The 17650-nt window shown below is 42.8% G+C and overlaps 1 protein-coding gene across 8 annotated transcripts in view; it reads right to left on the bottom strand.

Moving 5' to 3' along the window:
- ZSWIM8 (zinc finger SWIM-type containing 8) overlaps positions 1 to 17650 on the bottom strand; it is a 228379-nt gene that overhangs the window by 169720 nt on the left and 41009 nt on the right. For 7 of the 8 annotated variants that reach the window (XM_033940124.1, XM_033940125.1, XM_033940122.1 and 4 more), the window contains one exon: positions 16880 to 16974. In XM_033940124.1, coding sequence (XP_033796015.1) covers positions 16880 to 16974 — 95 coding nt within the window. Of the gene's footprint in view, positions 1 to 16788; positions 16975 to 17650 lie in introns of those variants that run through there. The other variant, XM_033940129.1, reaches the window with a different exon arrangement.

The following is a 17650-nucleotide window of genomic DNA, read 5'->3' as shown; positions in this document are numbered from 1 at the left end:
TTAGGCTCCTCGCATTTGCGTACAAGCAATTTAAGTCCTGGTCTTTTCTTTTCCCTGCTGGTTTTCCTTGTGATTTACTCCTCTTGCCATCCCCTTTTTGAGCTGCCAGTCCCTGATTTCTATTCCTTTCTTCCTCTCTTTTTGGCGCACCTTTTTCATCCGCAACCTGATTTCTCAATTTCTCCCGTTCCTCTTTCTGTTTGTGCTCTTCTTATTGTTCGTCAGTTTCTCTTGTTCCTTGGACTCCTGTTGTTCATCTTTTGCTTGTTCCCAGTATTTTTCCTGCTCAGTATCTTCAATTGATTCAGAATACCACCGCGAAGTTGATCAAAGAGCAAAATTCAACCATGTGACTCCTTTGCTTTTCTCTCTCCATTGGCTCCCAGTTTATTTTAGAATTCAGTTAAAGTGTTTATGTATTGTTTTTAAGATTTTAAATGGTATCTTTGCTCCCCTTGTTCTTCTGCTATGGAATGTTTATAGATTTTCATATGCGAGAGGCATTCATCGATTTAAACTTTCTCTTCCTTCTAGGAAAGGAATTCAAGAATTTTAGCAGCTCTCTGGCGTTTAAATTTCCCCAATTATGGAATGAACTTCCCCTAATATTGAGGTGTCCCAGTTCCTTCCAACTCTTCCATAAACTTCTAAAAACTTTTTTTTGCTAAACATTTTGAAAACTAACTCTCTTGTATTTCAGTTTACTTTATTTTTTTAATTTATTGTTAACCGCGTCAAACTTCCTTTGGTTGAAGACCCAGTATATAAGGTTAAGTTTTAGTTTAGTTTAGTTTAATTTAGAAAGCATATAATTCAAAAGCTTCTTGTGTGTACTACCATTTACTGAGAAGAAAGCAAAACAAGTAGTCCTTCTCAAACTCCGGGTTGCTGCTGAATTAAAACCAAAATGTTCCACCAAATAACTAGGCAAAAGACCATTAATAAATTTATAACAAAAACATCCTAGTTTAAAAATGACTCTAGCATGTATGGGTAACCAGTGAAGTTGAACATAATAAGATATTACATGATGAAACTTTCGTAAATTAAAAATCAATCTTATAGCCGTATCTTGAATCAGTCTTAATCTTGTTAACAGTTTACACTGGTCATTTAGATATATGGTATTAGAATACCTAACAATGGGAGAATCAAAGACTGAACCAGAATTTGAAAATCCGACTCTTCAAAATAAGATCTAATAGATCGTAACTTCCAAAGAACAAAAAAGCTCTTTGAACTACTGATTTTACCTGATCTCCCATTGTTAAATTTCTATCTAAAAGCACCCCAAGAATTCTAATAGTAGGAAGTATCTGATACAATTCACCATGCATTAATAAACTCTCTATTATGCACTTAGTAGAAGTGGCATAAAATTTTTTTGGTTTTCTTAGGATTAAGAACCAATTTAAATTCTTTGTCCAGTTTTCAACTCTAGACATAACCTGGGTAATCAGCATAACTTTGATCAGATGGTTCTTTGTCAATAGGTACTAGAATTGTAATGTTATCAGCATATATACAAATGCACTCCTAAATTTGTTAATCTGTAACCCAAAGATGACATCTAGATGTTAAATAATGATGAAAACAATAGCGAGCTTTGTGAAAGACCACAAGGATTCCTCCAGGTATAAAAAAAATCAGACTAAAACAATAGTTGATATGATCTAGAGCAGTGGTGTCAAATTCAATCGCATAAGGGCCGAAATCTAAATCACAGGCTAAATCACGGGCCAAATTTTTTAATTAAGATACTTGTCTTAGTAGAAATATAGATCCTGCCTCACCCTCAGACACCTTTGGTGCGGTCAGACACTTTTATGGAGCGCCCTGATTCAACCTAGCTTTTATACTGGGACTGGGTCCTTCTGCCTGCAAATGGATACTAAGGCAGCATGGCGAGGAGCTTGGAGTACTGCTGGGAGTGGGGCAACGCGTTCAGACGTTTGGAGCACCACTGGGACTGGGGCTGCACAGTCAGGCACTTAGATGTGCTACAGTCACCACGGGCCAAATAAAATGGCCAGGCGGGCCAGATTCGCCCCCCCCCCCTCCCCCGGGCCTTGTGTTTGACATGTGTGATCTAGAAGATAGAAAAATCAGAAAACCATTGAAATACATCACCAGTTATCCCAAAAGCTTATAAACAATTTAGCAAACACTTATGGTCAACCAAGTCAAAAGCACAACTTAAATAAAATTGTAAAATCAATGCACTTTTAGCCCTACTAAAATCCCTATATAAATGATTCAAACGATGCATTTTAACTTCTTTCCATGTGAATTTGCTCACAATTTAGGTTTAGACAAAATATTACTATAAATTCTGTGCTTGCATTTTAGGTATTAAATTAAGATCATTGACTGACTTCTAAATGAGGTGAGGAGTAGCCTAGTGGTAAAGCTGCTGCCTCAGCAGCCTAAAGTTGTGGGATCAATCCCACCACTGATTCTTGTGACCCTAGGCAAGTCACTTTATCCTCCATTGCCCCAGGTACAAAATAAGTACTGTACCTGTATATGTGTAAACTGCTTTGAATGTGTAACCACAAAAAGGCGGTATATACAAGTCCCTAACTGTTAACCAAAAGGATTATAATTTGGCACAATTAACAGTAGCCAGACATAGAACAAAAAAAAGATTAGGTTCTTACCTTGATAATATCCTTTCTAGTAGATAGGGATGATATGCTGAACCATAAGGTTGTCTATGGGTGCTCGCAAGCATACTGCAGAAGATGTCAAACACCACTTTTCAACTCCTCCTCCTTCTCCCTGGTCTCTGCAGCCCCCTTCAGTTCATACCAAAGCTAACGACAGCTCTATAAAAGGAGACAAGAGAAGGAGGGGTACGGGGAATTCTCCGAAACCAGTTGTCTGATCTACTCAGATGAATTTTAAAACAATCAATCACTAAATTAACAGTAATGTAATTAAAACATTAACAAGCCTCTGATAGGAACAATGAACCTAAGAAAATACAAGTTAAACAAGAACATAACAGCCTGAACATTTATGGAACTCAACCATTCTTCCCTTTCAATCATATACAGACTTTTCATAATCCAATAGTTTGACTGTCAGGAAAATCCTAGTAATGGAGCCGACCATTAAGCTTGAAACGGAAAGCAGGAGCATCAGATAAATTGCTGGGCAGTGGGTTTAGCATGCCATCCCTAGCTACTGGAAACAATATTATCAAAGTAAGAACTTAATCTCTTTTTCCAGTGCAATAGGGATGGTATGCTGAACCATAGGGACATACCTAAGCAGTCCCCAAAGTCTAGGGTGGGAGAGATGAACCTGCATGTAGAACTAAGAACCCAAAAGTGGCATCCTCCTGTGCTGCTATGTCTACTCTGAAGAATTTGGTGAAAGTATGAATGGAGGGCCAGTTATCAATGATCCACAATCTCCTCAGGAGGAATTGCCTTTGCTTTTGCCCAAGAGGAGACCACTCCTCTTGTAGAATGTGCCTTAATGATATAGGCAACTTTTTGCTGCAACCAATGTATGCAGAGAATGTAGCTCTACGAATCCATCTAGAGATGGTGGCCTTGGAAGTGGGTCTACCTCATCTCACCTGATTGGATAACACAAAAAGATGATCTGAGAGACAAAACTCATTGGGCGCCTTCAGATAAACACAATAGGACTCTCCTGACATCCAATACCTTTAAGGTTTTGTATTCTTAGAACTTGTAGGGTGAAAAATGCTGTCAGTCTAACCTCTTGGTTGACGTGAAATGCCAAGATGACCTTCAATAGGAAGGAGGGAACCGGACGCAAAGTCACTCCAGCTTCTGTGATCTTAAGAACGGCTATCTGCATGCAAGGGTCTGAGACTCTCCTGGAAGAAGTAATTGCCACCAAGAAGACTGCTTTGATCATCAGATCAATGAGAATGGCCTCAGGACTGTAAGGGCTCATAAAGGGCTCTGTTGAGTCCTCTAAAACTTTATTAAGGTTCCAGGATGGAAATGGTGTCTCGATTCAGGGACCATAGTCTCAAGGTGCCCTTCATGAATCTATGTCCAGGTGGGCCGCTAGCAAATCTCTCTTTTCTCGGTCATGGAAGCATGAGAGCCCTGCTACTTGAACTCTAAGGGACACCACTGCCATTCCTTTGTCAAGGTCTTCCTGATGGAATGCCAAAAATGACGAGATAGGGGTACTGCCGTCTAACTTTTCTTTGCTGCACCAGTGCTGAAACGTCTCCCATGCCTTAGCACACGCTGAAACAATCTTTTTGGCTCTAAGGAGAGTAGCAATGACTACTTCTAAGTATCCTTTTTGGACTAGCACTGCGCGCCCACGAGACATGCTATAAGACCAAAGTGTCCAGGATTTTCTAGGGCAATCGGCCCCTGCAAGAGCGAGTCTGGATGCACTTGGAGTCTTGAGAATTTGTTCCTTTTGTGGCTATACGAGATCTGTATACTACATGCACCTGGGCCAATCTGGTGCTACAAGAACTACTATTCCCATATGATGTGCTATTCAGCGGATCACTCAGCCTTATCATGGGCCAGGAGAGAAACACTTGGTCTCAGATGTCATGGTTGAACCAGTGCGTATAGCCCTGCACTTCTGGGTTTGTATCTTCAGCTAAGAACCAATTTGCCTTTCTTTTTTTCTTTGCTGTCGCCATGAGGTCAAATGTCTGATGACCCCATCTTCTCACAATGGCTTGAAATACTTTTAGGGACAATGACCACTATCCCGGGTCTAATGTCTGTCTGCTGAGATAATTCACTTGAATGTTGTCCACTCCAGCCTCGTGCACTGTAGAGATCACCTGTAGGTGTACTTCTGCCCAACAAAACAATGCTTTTGCCTTCTGTCAGAGCAGAACACACCTTGTGTCTCCCTGCCTATTGACCTAGGCCACTGCAGTGGTATTGTGAGAGAAAACTGACTGCCTTGCTCTCCAACACAGATTGCAGTTGGAGCAGTGCTAGATGAATTGCTCATAGTTCCAGCCTGTTGACAGACCACTTCCGCTGTGCTGGAGTCCATTGGCCATGAACTGGATAACCGTTGCAATGAGCCCCCCAACCAAACAAGCTGGCATCCATCATCAAGATGACCCATGAATCGATCCGAAGCGGGATCCCCTTCACCAGTGGATGTGGATGAAGCCACTAGCTCATGCTGCATTTGGCTGCCACTGTTTAGGGCAGGGGTAGGGAACTCCGGTCCTCGAGAGCCGTATTCCAGTCGGGTTTTCAGGATTTCCCCAATGAATATGCACTGAAAGTAGTGCATGCAAATAGATCTCATTCATATTCATTGGGGAAATCCTGAAAACCCTACTGGAACATGACTCTTGAGGACCGGAGTTCCCTACCCCTGGTTTAGGGGAATGGAACTTGCAGGGAATCTCTTTGAGATAGCCAGCGAGACAACAAGGCATCCTTGAGGGTGTGCATGTGCACCTTTCCCAGGCTACAACCTCTATTGTGGCCACCATTGACTCAAGGACTTGAAGGTAAGGCTCTAGCTTGGTCAACAGATCTGTAATCTGACCATGAGTTTCTGCTTGCGTGCTTCTGGAAGAAAGACTTGGCCTTCTGCCATGTTGAATAAGACCCCCAGATATTCCAGGGACTGTGTCAGAACCAGGTGGCTCTTTTGAAAGTTCACAATCCATCCCAAACTCTGTGGTGCTCCACAACTGCCATTAACACCATTTCTCTTTCCGCTTGGGATGGCGCTCTGATGAGTCAATTGCGAGCCAATTGTCCAAGTACGGATACACCTGCCAATTTGCTCCGTGGAGATGAGCAGCCACCACCACCATCATAACCTTGGTGAAAGTTTGGGGAGCTGTTGCCAGTCCAAAGGGAAACACTGTGAATAGCGATTCTCCAACACATGGATTCTGAGGAAATTCCTGTGTTCCAGGAAGGTGGGGATATGAAGGTAAGCTTCCATCAAATCTAGGGCAACCAGAAACTCTCCTGGCTCCACCGCTTTGGTGACGGACTGAACGGGCTGCATCCAGAACTGAGGAACTCGGTGCCACAGTGACATGTTTGAGATCCAGGATGGGTCTTCACTCCTGAGCCTTTCTTGGGCACAACAAAGTACAGTATATGGAATATCTGCCAGAGCCCGAGTCTTCTCAAGAGACTGGTTCTATGACTTGAATATCTAGCAATCTTCGTAACATTGCTCGGACCCTTTTTGCCTTCTCTGGCCAGCCTACCGGCAAATCCACAAACCAGTCAGAGAGAGGGTGCACAAACTATTTTGTAACCCTCTCTGATAATCTCCAGGACCCAGTGACCAGATGTTATCTGCTCCCAAGTCTCTAGATAGTCAGAGAGCCCACCTCCAATCTTCAGATGAGCAGCTTGAGGGCAGGCATCATTTTGGCTTTTTAGCTGGCACTATGGAGCAAGAATCTGAGCCTTGGTTCCTCCAGTTCCCAGAGAATTTCTGTATGGAACCTTAAAAAGCTCTCTGGGAAAGAGGTTCCTGTGGAGTTCTGGCGAGAGTACCAGGATTCATGAAAGGACCAACTGTTCTGGCCTCTAGCTGCTCAGGGTCTGCTTCTGGTAAAGATCATGGTTGACAATCTTGTACACTGGCCATAAGATCACCTAGGCCCTTTCCAAACAGCATCTGTCCCCTGAACAGAAGCCTGCTCAGCATCACTTTAGAAGTTGAATCACCTGCCCATTGTCTGATCCAAAGAATACAACGGGCAGAGATTTTAAAAAATGCTGAGACTTTCCCCATGAGTCTGATTATATTCTAGAGTGCATCCATTATGTAGTCTATTCCTGCCAACACAAGTTGAAGCAGGAGTTGGAGTCTATCAGGCTGATTTCCTAGCCTGCATGACAGGCGCATGCCATGAAAGAGGCTGCTGCCGCAGCTTTAAACCTAAGGCTAAAGCCTCAAACTGAAGACCATTATCCACTCTGCAATCCTTTAAAACCATACCTCCCTTGTTTGATAGGGAAGTGTGTTTGGTCACTTGAGATACCAGGGAATCCACTTTTGGCATAGCAAACATTTGCTAGAATTCCTGATCTATGGGATACAGTTTAGCCATGGTTTTAACCACCCTCAAGGAGCCTTTGGAGGTCTCCGAGGGCTCTGTGACTAGAATCTTCATGTCCAGATACCATGGAAAAGACACGGGATGAACCTGGACCCCACTCAGAAGAGAACACTGGGAAAATGGGGTTTGTGGAGGTTCTATCTTCATTTCTTAGAAGGACTTAGTAATGACCTCCAGTAAAGCAGAGGACTTAAAAAGTCAGTGAACAGAGGAATCCTCTCCCTGGTCTATGGCCGATACCACCTCCTGGTTCTCTACATGGGAGGCTTGATTCACCCATCAGGGAAGCCTAACTTTGGGAAAGTAAAGAGATCAAATCCAACCCCTCATCCTCCGAGTCCCTGTCTAATGGACCATCATAGTCTAGAATAGCCTCCGCTTTCAGGGAAGAAGCGCTCTGAGTCTCCAGAGAGGCCTGTGCACTGGTCCATTTGCCTGAGGACCTGTCCAGCTGATTTATGCCTTGTGCATAAGCCTAGAAAACAAGAGGGCAGTCGGTTCACAAGGGCCAGAGCAGCAAGAAACAAATGGCAAATGAAGCCATAGATATTGATCCATCACCTTTAATAAACAGTTGCTGGAGGAGTAAAAAACACAAAGCTCAACTTAGCTAAGTTTAGCCCTGATGGGCTGCTTCAGGGACTATAAAACTGTCAAAACAAATAAACATAATTAGAATAATACAAAACCACTAAAAAGATATAAAACTATAAAGGTAAAAAACATGATTAATGTTAACATTATACACTTGTTGTCAATTAAACCAGCATATGAGAAGGACTCGTTATACTGTAACGTAGCTCAGAGACATATAACTCTGAAGGGAGGGAGGTAACCCCCTCTTAGGTTAAGAGTTTTTCATCCAATCATAGCATGATATTTAGTAAAAACGAGTCCAACTCTTGAAGGTATAAGTTAATTAATAACTGTATTCAATACTTGAAATAATGCTTGCAAAACTTTTAAAGAATACAAAAAAGTGATTGCATTCAGGTTGTGCTGAAGGTGTGAAAATGTACTTAGCTGAGATACAACTTCTCAGGGACCCTGAGAAGTTGTATCTCAGCTAAGTACATTTTCACACCTTCAGCACAACCTGAATGCAATCACTTTTTTGTATTCTTTAAAAGTTTTGCAAGCATTATTTCAAGAATTGAATACAGTTATTAATTAACTTATACCTTCAAGAGTTGGACTCGTTTTTACTAAATATCATGCTATGGCGAAGGCACAGGCGGAAGAACAAATGGCTAAAAATGTAAAAAAGGGAGATAAAAATTTTTTCAGATATATTAGTGAAAGGAGGAAGATAAAAAATGGAATTGCTAGGCTAAAAGATGCTGGGAACAAATATGTGGAGAGTGATGGGGAGAAAGCAAATGTGCTAAACAAATACTTCTATTCTGTGTTCACAGAAGAAAATCCTGGAGAAGGACCGAGATTGTCTGGCAAAGTTACACGAGAAAATGGAGTAGATTCTGCGCCGTTCACGGAGGAGGGTGTTTATGAACAACTTGAAAAACTGAAGGTGGACAAAGCGATGGGACCAGACGGGATCCATCCCAGGATACTAAGGGAGCTCAGAGAGGTTCTGGCGAGTCCTATTAAAGACTTGTTCAACAAATCTCTGGAGACGGGAGTGATTCCTGGGGATTGGAGGAGAGCGGATATGGTCCCTATTCATAAAAGTGGTCACAGGGATGAAGCAGGAAACTACAGGCCAGTGAGCCTCACTTCAGTTATTGGAAAAATAATGGAAGTGTTGCTGAAAGAAAGGATAGTGTACTTCCTTGAATCTAATGGGGTACAGGATCTGAGGCAACATGGCTTTACAAAAGGTAAATCGTGCCAAACGAACCTGATTGAATTTTTTGATTGGGTGACCAGAGAGCTGGATCAAGGACATATACTAGATGTAATTTACTTGGATTTCAGCAAAGCCTTTGATACAGTTCCTCATAGGAGGCTTTTGAACAAACTTGAAGGGCTGAAGTTAGGACCCAAAGTGGTGAACTGGATCAGAAACTGTCTGTCGGACAGACGCCAGAGGGTTGTGGTTAATGGAAGTCGCTCGAAGGAAGGAAGGGTGACTAGTGGAGTCCCTCAGGGTTCGGTGCTGGGGCCAATCCTGTTCAATATGTATGTGAGTGACATTGCTGAAGGGTTAGAAGGAAAAGTGTGCCTTTTTGCAGATGATACCAAGATTTGTATCAGAGTAGACACCGAAGAGGGAGTGGAAAATATGAAAAAGGATCTGCAAAAGTTAGAGGAATGGTCTAATGCCTGGCAACTAAAATTCAAATGCAAAGAAATGCAGAGTAATGCATTTGGGGATTAATAATAGGAAGGAACCATATATGCTGGGAGGAGAGAAGCTGATATGCACGGACGGGGAGAGGGACCTTGGGGTGATAGTGGCCGAAGATCTAAAGGCGAAAAAACAGTGTGACAAGGCAGTGGCTGCTGCCAGAAGGATGCTGGGCTGTATAAAGAGAGGAGTGGTCAGTAGAAGGAAGAAGGTGTTGATGCCCCTGTACAGGTCATTGGTGAGGCCCCACTTGGAGTATTGTGTTCAGTTTTGGAGACCGTATCTGGCGAAAGACGTAAGAAGACTTGAGGCGGTCCAGAGGAGGGCGACGAAAATGATAGGAGGCTTGCGCCAGAAGAAGTATGAGGAGAGACTGGAAGCCCTGAATATGTATACCCTAGAGGAAAGGAGAGACAGGGGAGATATGATTCAGACGTTCAAATACTTGAAGGGTATTAACGTAGAACAAAATCTTTTCCAGAGAAAGGAAAATGGTAAAACCAGAGGACATAATTTGAGGTTGAGGGGTAGTAGATTCAGGGGCAATGTTAGGAAATTCTACTTTACGGAGAGGGTAGTGGATGCCTGGAATGCGCTCCCGAGAGAGGTAGTGGAGAGTAAAACTGTGACTGAGTTCAAAGAAGCATGGGATGAACACAGAAGATTTAGAATCAGAAAATAATATTAAATATTGAACTAGGCCAGTTACTGGGCAGACTTGCACGGTCTGTGTCTGTGTATGGCCGTTTGGTGGAGGATGGGCAGAGGAGGGCTTCAATGGCTGGGAGGGTGTAGATGAGCTGGAATAAGTCTTAACAGAGATTTTGGCAGTTGGAACCCAAGCACAGTACCGGGTAAAGCTTTGGATTCTTGCCCGAAATAGCTAAGAAGAAAAATTTAAAAAAATAAAATAAATAATTTAAATTGAATCAGGTTGGGCAGACTGGATGGACCATTCGGGTCTTTATCTGCCGTCATCTACTATGTTACCTCATGTGTGCTGCACTATTCCAGATTAACAAAGTGGCGATGGACAGAAATGGTGATGCGTTTCAGCACCTAAGAAGTATGTTTGGTTTCAAGAAAAGTGAAGCCAAAATCAAAAAAGGTGTTTTTGTTGGACCCGAAATCTGTGAACCGATTCTTGATGATGCGTTCAAATAGAAGCTGAACCCAGCTGAATCAGCATTATGGGAAGCATTTGTGCAGGTTGTTCAGAATTTTCTTGGTAATCACAGATCAGAGAATTATGCTGAGCTTGTGGAGAACATGCTGACAGCATATCAGCTAATGGATGCCAGAATGTCACTTAAAATGCACTTCTTACATTCTCTCCTTGAACTCTTTCCACCCAATCTTGGTGATGTCAGCAATGAGCATGGGGAAAGATTTCATCAAGATATCAAGGTGATGGAAAGCAGATATTAGGGAAAGTTCAATCCCAGTATGATGGGAGACTATTGTTGGTTCTTGCAAAGAGAGATAAAAATGTACAGTACAAGCGTAAAAGTAAGTCTCTCAAACATTTCTGAACATGCTGACATCGCTTTTGTGTGAGTTACAAGAGGTGTAAATATATGCTGTAACATGTCTCCTTATTGTCTTCGTGTTTGTTTTCACAGTAAACTCCTTAACACAAGTTTGGTGGGACACAGTTCATACTTGCAATATTGTGCCGATATGGCAAACTGTCTAAAAGAAAAAACCATGTATCTCAGAAAACTGACGTGGTAGCTGAATTTCAATTACAGTTCTGAAATCAGCGTCATTAAATTAAACTAAGAACACTTCTTAAGTTCTCAGTAGAAAATAAAAACTTTTTTTTTTGGACCAATTATCTCCCACAGAAGTGCATTCAGTTTTTGCAAACTTTATTTTAGAATTTTTGAAAAGTTTATTTATCTGAGTTTTCTGATTTGATTTGGCTCATTTGCAAACTCAAAGTGTCTTTTACCCAACAAAAAAAAATTGGTCCCATTTTGTTAAAATTTCAGAATAATTCTGCCCCCCCCACCCCCCGACAGATATTCTCAACCTCTTAGTATAATTTCTAACATCAACTGAGCTGTAAAGAATAAAGAAAGAAATGTTTGGTTTAAATATTTTAATTGTAGCAAAACTAAGGACAATATTTAAAACAGTTTATGGAGTTTAGTGGTGGTGGCCACAACCCCCTCTAAGCTGAGGAGTCCTCCATTTACAGTCCTGCCAGTTGGGGGTAGGTGCTGTTTCACCATCATTTTTTCAATAGTGAGGGACAAGCTCATTCACATTTTGAGAATGCTAAGGTTGGTACACATTCTAAATAAAGGGCTTCATATAGTATTACAATTTTAGGAGATTATGAACTCCTGAAGTAGGCATTTGCCGAAACACGGCCCGTGTTGGGTTTGTTTGAAATGTGTTCCATGCGAGCTACCTATTAAAGTTTTTGTCAGCCTGGATACCTTGGTCATCTCTGCTTGTTTTTGACTGATTAAAAAGGACATGAACCATAGCATTAAAATAAAGTCAAGTTTCAATTATCCAACATAAATTAGACCGACTCATTGTAGGATAACTGAAAATTCAGATAATCTGAGAATCTACTGTATTTCTATTACACATTGCCCAAATTAAATGCCCCTCCCCACACCTCCCAAAATCCCCTCAAAAGTGCCTTCTATCTTGCCCACTCTCCCAGAGGGAACTGCTCCAAGTATATGATACCCTTGAGTGTCTCTCTAGTAACTTGACATCTGCTGCTATGGCTAGCAGGGATCCTTAAGCCCCACCTTAAGAAATTCTCATCAGGTATCAGACTCCCCCTACTTCTACATAAGCATGAAAACTGAGCATGTGTAGTTCAAGTACCCTCCCCTGCACATGTTCAGTTTTTGTCACTGACAGCAGATGAGAATCTTTTTGGTTGGTATGACTTAAGGATTCCCGCCAACCACAGCAGATGCCTGGAGAGCAGAGAGATACTTGGGGAGGAGATGGGAGCAGGAAGCTGCTTCTGTCTGTGAAGGTGAATGGGGGGTTCGGGAAGTGTAGCAGGAAGCAGAGACTGGGCATGGCACAATGAACCAACAGTTAATCTGGAGGGTCAGATAACCAAAAAGTCAGTTAAAATAGAGACTCCACTGTAGTAACTTATAAATATATTTATAGTGTGATCTTCACTTGAAGCCTTTTTTTTTTTGCTACATGGGGCTTCAGAAGCCTGTTCTAGTGATTTCATAGCTAGTCAGGTTTTCAGGATATTCACAATGAAAATACATGATAAATAGTAGTAGAAATGATGCTGAGACTCCAGTGCATCCAGTTTTTATCTTGTGCACATTTATTGGGCCTATCGACAGATTAGGTTCTTACCATGATAATCTGGGGTCTGTTAGGATACACAGGAGTCCGTACTTTAGCTGTTGATTCCCACTTCCTGCAAAACTACAAAAAGGAATCATTTTAAGAACTTCAACTCCTCCCCTTCTACAGTAGAGAACAGCTCCCTCCTCAGTTGGTACCAAATCAATCAAACTCCACTCAAAAAGGAGGAGAGATGTGGGGAACTTCTTCTGAAACAGAATAATTAATAAAACATTAACAGACAAACAATGAATAATAAAGCAGGCACATGAGTAACTAAGAGCCAATCTGCTAAGAGCAACTAGAAGGGGATAGGAAACCCTCCCAAGGGGAAAGAGAAAAGGAAACCATTATTCCTGTAAAAACATCTCTGCTTAATCTTAGATACAGAAGAAGAGATCCCGAGATGGACACCAGCAATGTTCAAGGCAGAAATCGAGTGAATCATTAAAAAGACTGCATAGGGAGGGCAGTATGGATTGTGTATCCTAACAGAACCCAGATTATCAAGGTATGAACCAAATCTGTCATTCTGTTGCAGATACATAGGAGTCCGTACTTTAGGTGAAGTACCAAAGCAGTGCCATACTTCTAGAGGAGGGGGGAACAGATGAGCCTGCCCGCAGAACTGAAACACATCCAGCTTATGTAAAATGTTTGTCCTGTTTGGCAGTACCCTTAGGATCAAAGACAGGCAAACAAAGTTCCTGATTAATATGGTAGGTGGAAACCACCTTCGGAAGAAAGGAAGGAACTGTGCACAGAGAAACACCCAACCCCGTGAAACAGAGAAATGGCTCCCTGCAGGAGTGGGTCTGCAATTCTGAGATTTTTCTTGCCAAGACAATAGCAACCAAAACCATATTTTGATTGTAAGGTCCAGCAGGGAAGCTTCTGAAAGAGGCTTGTATGGAGCATGGGACAGGCCCCTCAAAACTACATTGAGGTCACAAGAGGGGGAACTGTCTGCGCTGTCTGAGAGCCCCCCTCAAACACCGAGTGACGTCCAGATGAGCAATCAGAGTCCAAAAGAATAAGATATCTGCATTTTGAGAGACTAAATTGCAAGGCCCCTTTCTAGACTGGCTTACAGGAAGACCAGGACCACCGGAATGGGAGCCCACTCTGGCTCTATCTGCTTCTTGATGCACCATAACTGGAAGGACTTCCAGGTCTTAGCATAGGCCGCAACAGTGGCAGGCCTCTTAGCCCTAAGGAGAGTCATAACCATAACCTCCAAATAACCTTTCTGAATCAAGGCCGTGCGCTCAAGAGCCATGCTGTAAGACCAAAGCATTCCGGCTTCTCCATCAGAACCGAGCCTTGACTGAGGAACCCCAGATGGACCAGCAGTTTCAGGGACCTGCCTCTCTGCACCAGATCTGCATACCAAGGCCTTCGGGGCAGTCCAGTGCCACCAGGATCACCAAACCCCAATGGGTCGCAATCCTATGGATGATCCAATCCACCATGGCTCATGGTGAAAATACAGAGAAGAACTGCTGCATAGGCCAGGGCTGAACTAGAGCATCTATCATCTGTGCTTCCCTGCTCGGCTCTTCAGCTGTGGCCATGAGATCCATGTCCGGTCTGCCCAAAGTCTGCACTATGAGGGAAAACACCCTCTGCGACAGCGACCATTCTCCAGGATCCAGAGTCTGTAACTGCCATACTTCTGTCTGGACACCTGAAAGAGTAGAGGAGAGGAGTAATCCGAGAAAAATTGGCGCAATCTCCTGGAGGCATGAAAATTGCCAGGGGCGGTAGAGGCAATTTTCATGCCTCCAGAAGATTGCACCGACTCCTACTATCTGGGATAGATTTGGGAGCAGTGATCCACCACACAGGCCATGAGATCATCTAGCCCTTTGCCGAACAGCATTAGCCCCTTGAAGGGCAATCTGAGAGCGGCCTTGGAGGTCAAGTTGCCCGCCCATTGTCTGATCCAGAGCATTCAGCAGGCAGAAATCAAGTAGGCCGCAAACTTACTCAGGACTCTGATGATGTCATAAACAGCATCAGCCACATAATCCACACCCTCTTTAAACATGTGGAGACAAAAATCCCCAAGCTCCAAGGGACTAGTCAGCAGCCTGGTATGGCAGGCCCAGGCCACGAAGGAGGCAGCTGCTGCAGCTTTGACATCCAAAGCCAGTGCTTAGGATCGCATCTACCATACGGTCCTGTGCGTCCTTCAGCATCACTCCACCTTCACTAGGAAGGTAGATGCGCATGGTTACTTGCACCTCTGCGGAGTTCACCTTTGGCTGGCAAACTGGAAGTCTGCTGCTATAGGATAGAGCCTAGACATAGTTTTAGCCACCTTCAGGTGCCTCCCACCGATCAGTGACTAAGGTGGTAAGTTCTGGATGAGCAGGAAAAAAGTTTGTCTGTGCATCAATGCACTGTGAGGTGGAGGGCTGCTGGGCATCAAGCTTCAGTATAGATAGGGTGTCAGAAATGACATAGGAAATTGAAGCTTATCTGAAAAGGCAATGCACCGAAGGATGATAATTGTGATCTGCCACTGCTCCTTTCTCCTGGCTAATGGACCCTGAAAGGGATCCCACATCATCCACAGTCTCAGAAGAGCCCTGCATTGTGCCCCATCGTTGCTCAGATCATCTGAGCAAGATCTCTTCTCCTTAGACCGGATATTCGGTGATATTGGGTGTTCCAAGGCCTTGGAAGACTGGGGGGGGGCAAGCCCCAAGCGTCCACCCCTTCCAACTGTACTCTGCGACATGTGGAACATGACTGCTTCTCAACTGGCAACTTTCCACAAAAAACGCAGGATCCGGGACTAGAAAGGCCTGAGTCATCCATAAGAGGCAGGCTCCAACAAAAAAGAGCAGTTTCGAAGCAGAAAAAGCAATAGATTGCTAAAAATCCAAGATGGCCACCGTAAAAAAAAATTGCGCAGAAAATCGGTCGTTGTTGCTAAATGCAAAAGTAAAAAATAGCAATTTTAGGGTTTTGGAGGAGAGGGAACCTAATCATAGCCTCGGAAATCCTTAAATACAAAATTTACAGACACCCCCCCCCCCCTCAATGTTTCAGATGCCTGTTTTCCTGGATCAGCCTGATTGCAGGGAAAGGATTTCTGCCTCAGAAATAGTCAAACCTCATCAAAGGAAGTCTTCTAGCTGCCGGTTGGATTGTCCGCGACCACAGACTTCCACTCACAAGAGTCCTCATGTAGCGACGCAGGAAGAAACTACACAGCTGGCTCCCTGATATGAGGGTCCTTACTCAGGGGACGGACCCCAATCTCGTGAAGGGACACAAAGCATGTAGGCTCCACAGGAACTCTATGAGATTGGCCTGGGAGCTATAATCCACCCACAATGACTGCACCTTTTCCCTGGCACAATAAGCTCAAGAAGATGACTGCCAAGCACCAAAGTCATGAAATATCACAAAAATTCAATGGAAAAATACCCCAAAAGAACAAAAAGAAGCAGAGCAGATCAAAACACACCTTCCGAGTTCACTTGCAGAAGGAAAAACTGAGGAGGAAGCTGTTCTCTGCAAAATGAGAGGAGTTCAAGGTCTAAAGTGATCAAGGTCTAAAGTGATACCCCTTCTGCAGTTTCATGGAAATCAACAGCTAAAGCATAGACTCCTGTGTATCTGCAACAGAATTGGATATTCTAAAAAGCCAGCTTGGAGTGGGATTAACAATATAAATTTGGAAAACCTTACTCTATTAGATTTATTTCAATAAGAACAAAAATAATTTTAAACTTATGATTTTCACCAATATAGCAATATAAACTAAAATCATTACTGCCTGTCAGTGATTCTCAAAACCAGTCCTAAGGACACACTCACATTCATGAACTACAAGTCAGATTTACATACAATGGAGGCAATGCACACAAATCTCTCTCATGGACAGTCATGGTGGATATCTTGAAAACCTGACTGTCTGGGCACATTTGCATACTGGGTTCAAAACCACAGGTTTATATGCTGTCACTCATCCAGACTCATAATGGAAATTCATTACTTCAGAGAAAAGTTCAGAGTTTAAATCCTTATCTTCTACCTTTTTCTGAATCCAGGTTTCCCCACTTGAAAGTGAACAGTTTAATGTGTGCAGGACTCACTCACAAATCAATCTCCAAGCTCCTACACACCTATCTGGAGAGGATCCTTCACTGCTCTCATCCGAAACAGCTGCTCCCCTCGCTGAAACTCATCCGCACTGCCATTTGCCAAACATGAATACAACCTCAAGAAAAAGCAGAAAGCAGTAAGAAAATTTCAATTACAACAGAATTTCTTTATGTGCTTCTACTTCAAAATCTAAAAGAAATGATACTCTGTACTGAAGGGCTTTGTAAAGGTAAACAATAGAGTCAAAAGTCTAATTACAAGTTTCTTCTGAAGCCAGGACAGTAACCACGAAAAGTAGCCTTTCTGCTTTGTTTCAGTACTATTATATCTATTCCATGGGTTCACTGTCATATTTTTTTTTCTATTAAAGCTATGTTGCTTTTATACTATTCTAGTCCCTCTTCTTCCAAAAATAATGGGCATGTTACAACCACTTTTGAGGTTCATAATGCAGTTTTACATAAGGAACATAGTCACTAGAAGAAAGTAAAGGTCATTTTCTGACAACAGCTGTTCACTCACAAAAATCTAGCAAGCCTATGCAGCATACAGAGGAAGGAAATACTGTACCCAGTGCTCTCTTATCTTACTGCCCATGTGTCAAATCTCTAAGCTGCAGCTGTCCCATAGCTGCTCTCAGACCATATATACTGAAGTTTATAGAAGGAAGCAAACCTTTAAGTTTAAGGGGAGATAGGTTTGGTGCTCTCTATAGAATTCCATGGTTTCAATGACCAGGGAACTTCTGTCTTCAGCGAACACTTGTTACAGATTAGCAACTTTGTATTCTC

The sequence above is a fragment of the Geotrypetes seraphini genome, chromosome 4 (assembly GCF_902459505.1).
Source record: "Geotrypetes seraphini chromosome 4, aGeoSer1.1, whole genome shotgun sequence".
In the NCBI taxonomy this organism is placed as follows: Eukaryota; Metazoa; Chordata; class Amphibia; order Gymnophiona; family Dermophiidae; genus Geotrypetes; species Geotrypetes seraphini.
The sequence above is the reverse complement of the archived record's forward strand: the minus strand, read 5'-3'. Positions and strand labels throughout refer to the sequence as shown.